The 6,181-nt window shown below is 52.2% G+C and overlaps 1 protein-coding gene across 1 annotated transcript in view; it reads right to left on the minus strand.

Moving 5' to 3' along the window:
- The window catches only part of AHSG (alpha-2-HS-glycoprotein), a 27,806-nt gene extending 24,932 nt beyond the window's left edge, over positions 1-2,874 (minus strand). Inside the window, exon 1 of the mRNA XM_015414141.1 lies at positions 2,621-2,874. Within this exon, the coding sequence (XP_015269627.1) occupies positions 2,621-2,874 (254 nt within the window). The remainder of the gene's footprint in view (positions 1-2,620) is intronic.
- Positions 2,875-6,181: the final 3,307 nt, after the last annotated feature.

A 6,181-nucleotide genomic window follows, 5' to 3' on the forward strand; every position in this document is an offset into this window, starting at 1 on the left:
AAGTCCGGAAGCTGCAGCTAGTGCAGAATGCTGCAGCCGGGCTGTTGATGGGTCTCTCGATGAGGGACCACATTCGGCCTGTGCTGAAAGCACTGCACTAGCTGCTGATAGCGTACTGGATTCGCTTCAAAGTGCTGGTTTTGACCTTTAAAGCCCTTTATGGCCAGGGTCCAGCCTACCTGAGGGACCGCCTTTCTCCATATGTTGCCCCAAGGGCACTACGGCCGGGGGGTGTCATCTCCTGGAAATTCCAGGCATTCTTGATTTAATATTCTCATCCATGTCTTTATATATATTACAACATTGTATTTATTAGCTTCTGCCACTCTCGTCGTCTTCTATTGTGCACAGCTTAGCTTATGTTTTGATTTTTTGCTGTGTGATCTCTTACTATCTAGATCACGGGTGTCAAACATGCGGCCCGGGAGCTGGATCAGGCCCCCAGAGGGCTTCTATCAGGCCCGCAGTGGAACTGGCTGTCTTCTGCTTCTGCTTCCAGTTCTGCTGCTGCTTGATTGCCTGCCCCCCCAAGGGGGGAGCGAGGCACCTGGGCACGGCTTAGATGATAAGACAATTGCAACAGCACAGACATTTTGATGCAATAATTCAGAGCAAGGGGTGTCAGTTTTCAGACACTGTTAAATAAACAAAATATTGCAAGAGTGCTAATGTTTTAAGCATGTTTTTATTTTAAGTAAAAAAAAAACCTTTGTGTTTGTGTCCTTTATAAAGTTTATATCTCCGCTACCCGGCATTACATTTTATGAAACACACGGCCTGGCCCAACAAGGTCTCATTTATGTCAGATCTGGCCCTCGTAACAAATGAGTTCGACACCCCTGATCTAGATGGTATGGAGGCCAGACACTGCACTTCATTACTTTGGAGAAAGTTGGATAAGCATGTCCCCCAAAATGGCCTCTGGCCTGGGAGCCTCTGTCTCTTGCAGACTCCAACAGACCAACTGACTGACTGACTGGCTTCTAACTAGTTCTGACTGCTTTCCCATCCAAAACTCAATAATATAAATAGCAGTTTCCCACCCAGGAACTGGCTCTCCCTCCTGCAGCATTCTGGGGCAGCTCTTCTCACAACCTTGTGAGCAGGGCTTCTTTTGTAGAAAAAGCCCAGCAGGAACTCATTAGCATAACAGGCCACACCCGACAGCAGAAACTCATTAGCATATTAGGCCACACCCCTGACAGTGCATCTCATTAGCATGCTAGGCCACACCCCTGTGGCTTCCCTTGGCTTGCCCGGGCAAGCTGGCCCTTGGACAGGCTGGGGAAGGCATGGGGAGGCAGATCCTTCCCGGGCCCCCCTGGCCCGCCCACCTCGGAGTCGTCAGGGGGTCACTCTCCAGGCCTTCCCTCTGTAGCCACACATGCAGAGGTTTTGGCTGTAGTGGGCATGGCCAGCTCTGAAGCCAGCCGGAACTCCGTTCCTGTGCGTTTCTGCCCCAAAATAGCCCTGCTTGTGAGGCTTCCTGTCCTCTCTAGGGAGCTGCCCTCAGATTACTGGTTTTAGACAGGAGGGGAGGGGGGGAATGACAGGAAGGGAGGGGACTAGGCCGAGGCCTACCTCAGGTTTGATGGTCTCCTCCTATCCAGCCCACACCAACTTAAACACAGACTGGAGAGCCAGCAGTGCAGCACTGGGCAGCTGCTCCCATGATGCTTTACTGCTGCAGACGAGGTTGTTCTGCCATGTTTAAGCCACAATGGAGTGGCTCCCCCCACTCCCTCCAGCACTCCCTCGCTTGCACTAGTTGCTCGCGGGCTGCCTAAGAGCCCTGGATGGGCCAGTTCCGGCCCCCGGGCCATATGTTTGACACCACTGTTCTAGAGGCCGTGGAAAGGGCGCTGAGCCTGGAAGAGAAGCAGTTCTGAAACATTTTATTAATAAAAAATTGAGCCAGGCGTTTCCGAAATTGAGGCAAAATAGGAACAATGGTTTACCAGGGACTGATACCAGAAAACAGAGTATATTCCTTGTAAATAGTGACACTTGGAGTGTGTGTACTCATAGTAGTTCTAATCTCAGCAGCATACATCCCCTCCCTTTGGAGTACATCAGTGGAAGTTTCCTGAAATCCTTCTGGATTTACACCAATGCGAATGAGCTCCCGAATCCTGCAGGCTGCGTTAGACATTCCAATTGTGGGACTGCTTATCTCAGCGTTTGCTCAGAAGGTCCTCTGTGAACCTTGGTGAACAAATGAAAGGAGGGCTATTTTCCCCCTCTCCTCCTTATCTTATCTCATTACCCCTGGTGACAGTTTAACTCACAACACAGGCAAGCTTCACGTATATCTGTACTACACTGAAAGGCGCCTGGATTTTTCCAGCGTGATCTGAGTGAAATCGATTGGCCGTGCGCGAGTACCTAATCCAGAGACACAGTTTGTTCACTCATTAGGAACACGCTGAGAAAGGGACAAAACTCGACATTCCTGTCCCTCCTCGGGAACTGTTCAGGCCATGTTCACACAGGTTATTTACATTTATTTATTTATGCTTTCGGCTTGTATCCCGCTCCAACCCCGAGGGGTCTCTGAGCGGCTTACACAGTTTCATTTACCGATCTATGGCCACATCGTCAGGGGTGGGGACTGCCCTACCGGCACCCAATGATGGGACTCGCTGTTCTTCGGCTTTTTGGCTTTGGCTCGGCTTCGGCTTGGCTCTTCCTCTTCCGGTGGCCTTCGGAGTCGGCTGTTGTTTCCGGCGGGCCCATCTGGCGCATGGTTCGCATCAGCCCGGCTCCGGCTATGTCCTTTAGGCTCCGCCGCGCCTGCGCTTCTACGTTCCTGCGCCTTCTGGCTCCACCTCCGCCGTCATCCGATCCGCCGCTGGTGTTGCGCCTCCTTGCCATCACTGCTCGCCACTTCCCTCATCCCTGCCGCCTTTCGTCACCTTGCTGCCTTCGCGCGTTGCTCCAGGCAATGGAGTTCTTTCAGGAGGAGCCATAGCTCAGTGGTAGAATGTGTGCTTTGCGTGCAGAAGGTCCTAGGTTCAATCCCCAGCATCTCCAGCGGAAAGGATCTGATATCAGGTCTTGTCTTGAAAGAAGACCTCTACCAGATATCCTGGAAAGCAGCTGCCAGACAGAGCAGGCAATGCTAAATTTGATCGATCATTAGCTAGGGATGACACGATCGAGGTTTATAAGATCATGCATGGGACAGAGCAGGCAGAGAAAGAAGTCCTTTTCTCCTTTTCTCACAATACGAGAACTCGTGGGCACTCCATGAAATTGCTGAGCAGTCGGGTTAGAACAGATAAAAGGAAGTCCTTCTTCACCCAGAGAGTGATTAACCCATGGAATTCACTGCCACAGGAGGTGGCGGCGGCTACAAGCATGGACGGCTTCAAGAGGGAACTGGATAAACATATGGAGCAGAGGTCCATTGGTGGCTATTAGCCACAATGTATAGATAGGAGCTGCGGTGGCTCAAGTGGTTAAGACGCACGTCTCTAGTTCCAGCTCCTGCCAACCTAGCAGTTCGAAAGCAAGAAATTGCAAGTAGATAAATAGGTACCGCTTCGGTGGGAAGGTAACAGCGTTCCATGCGCCTTGGTGTCTAGTCATGCCGGCCACATGACCACGGAAACATCTTCGGACAGCGCTGGCTCTTCGGCTTTGAAACGGAGATGAGCACCGCAACCCTAGAGTCGGACTCGACTGGCTTTCGAGCAAGGGAACCTTTACCTTTATAGATAGGAACTCTCAGTCTGGGGCAAGGGATGCTCTGTATTCTTGGTCCTTGGGGGGGGGCAACAGTGGGAAGGCTTCTAGTGTCCTGGCCCCACTGCTGGACCTCCTGGTGGCAACTGGTACTTTTGGCCACTCTATGACAGAGTGTTGGACTGGATGGGCCATTGACCTGATCCAGCATTGGCTTCTCTTAGGTTCTCATGTTCTTATATGGATTTCTGTGTGTTCCCGTGCACACTAGAATATGAGGAAGGAGATGGAATTTCCTAGAGTGGTGTGGATGCCATGACATTATGTATAGGTTCTCACACACCTACGTGATGGCACGGCGTCTGAGTGATGATGCCCTCCATTTCGCCTCCCGCTGTTCCACTGAGTAAGTGCAGGGGAGGACGCAGTGTGTGAGTGAGAGGTTGCCTATTGGGGGGGGCGGGCAAGTGGTAAGCCTAGCCCCAATGTTATTTATTTGCTTCAGTTAGACCCCGCCTTCCTCCCCAGTGGGGACCCAATGCCACTAACGTGGCTCTCTTCTCCTCCATTTTATCTGCACAATAAACATCCTGTGTGGCAGGTGGGGGTGAGAGGGTGCTACTGCTCAAAGTTCACCCAGCAAGCCTCCATGGCAGAGTGGGGATCTGAACCCACGTCTCCCAGATCCTGGGCCGCGGTGGCTCAGAGGTTAAGATGCTGAGCTGCAGACCGGAAGCTTTGTTCTCGCGGCAGGGGGCTCCCGGATGTGCGCGCGCCGCATGCACGTCACCCGGATGTGACGTGATGACGCCGGGCAAGCTGGGGGTGGGGCCACAGCCATTTGAGGGGGAAACTCTATGTTTTCCCCTCAAATGGCTGTGGCCCCGCCCCCAGCGTGCCCAGCGTCATCACGTCACATCCGGGTGACGTGCACGCCGGGGGGGGGGGTTTCCCCCGGGGCCCGATTCCGCGGCGGCGGAAATCGGGGCTCCAAAGCGGGGGGGAATCCGCCCCCGGGGGGGAATTGGCAGCCCTAGTAGCTCGGCTGTTCGAGACCCGAGTGCCGCATGACGGCGTGAGCGCCCGTCTCCGGCCCCAGCTCCTGCGAACCTAGCAGTTTGAAAGCAAGAAATTGCAAGTTGAGAAATAGGTACCACTTTGGTGGGAAGGTAACAGCGTTCTGTGCGGTTTGACATTGACTCATGCTGGCCACATGACCACGGAGAAGTCTTCGGGCAGCGCTGGCTCTTTGGCTTGCAAACGGAAATGAGCACTGCCCCCTAGAGTAGGATTCGACTAGCTTTCGAGCAAGGGGAACCTTTACCTTTAACCTCCCAGATCCTAGTTTGAGACTCCAACCTCTGCACCACACTGGCTCAGCGATAAGGTTGGAGGCTACTGCTACATTCTACCTCCAACAGCTGCTTCAAGGGAGAAGAGAGGCCTATCTTCCGTCAAGTGTTCTGGGCCCCCCCAAACTTGTATTTATTGAGATATTTGGTTACTATAGCAAAGTTTGCCCAGTCACAGAAGCGTGATACTGCATGCAGTACATAAATCTCCCAAGAAGTAGATTAAAAAAAAGGTAAACATTTATTCAAGGATATCCAGTTCACATTCAGGTTGCAGTCGAAAGGAGAGAGGGAAGTATGATCTAGAGAGTCCTTTCCCTATCACAACTGGCCACCTTGTCTGCCATTGTGTGTGTGGGAGTATGAGGGCATTGTTTCTTCAAGAGAGACCTGCAGAGACACATGTCTCCATGGAAGGCCATGTGTAGAGAGGGAGAGGACAAAGGGGGGGAGTCCCTGGCCCGTAGCTAACATGGGGCCCACGGGGCGTGCCCCCCTAGTGTTTCTTCTGGGACCCCTCCCCTGGGCTGCCCCCAAAGTGCTCTAACTTACCACCTGCACTATACTTTCATTTATTAGCTGGCAGGCCCCCCTAGACCCCCTCCCAAAAAATTCCCTAGCTACGGGGCTGGGGGGGGGGACAAAGGGAGAGAAGGGGTCAGAGGGCAGCTCCCTGGTTAAGACAATGAGAGACATCACTTTCAAGGAGATAACACCTATACACCAGGGGTGTCGAATCATTTGTTATGAGGGCTGGATCTGACATAAATGAGACCTTGTTGGGCCGGGCCACGTGTGTCATAAAATGTAATGCCAGGTAGTGGATATATAAACTTTATAAAGGACACACAAAGAGGACTTTTTAAAACTTAAAATAAAAACATGCTTAAAACTTTAGCACTCTTGCAATATTTTGTTTATTTAACAGCGTCTGATAACTGACACCTCTTGCTCTGAAGTGTTGCACCAAAATGTCTGTGCTGTTGCAATCTTGAGTGTGCTGTTCAGTCGTGTATCTATAAGCTGCTAACCTGTGATGATGCAGCAGCAGCAGAACTGGAAGAAGAAGCAGAAGACAGCCAGTTCCACTGCGGGCCTGATAGAAGCCCTCCGAGGGCCTGATGCGGCCCCCGGGCTGCATG

The sequence above is a fragment of the Gekko japonicus genome, unplaced genomic scaffold (assembly GCF_001447785.1).
Source record: "Gekko japonicus isolate JY-2015 unplaced genomic scaffold, Gekko_japonicus_V1.1 scaffold4666, whole genome shotgun sequence".
NCBI classification, from domain to species: Eukaryota; Metazoa; Chordata; class Lepidosauria; order Squamata; family Gekkonidae; genus Gekko; species Gekko japonicus.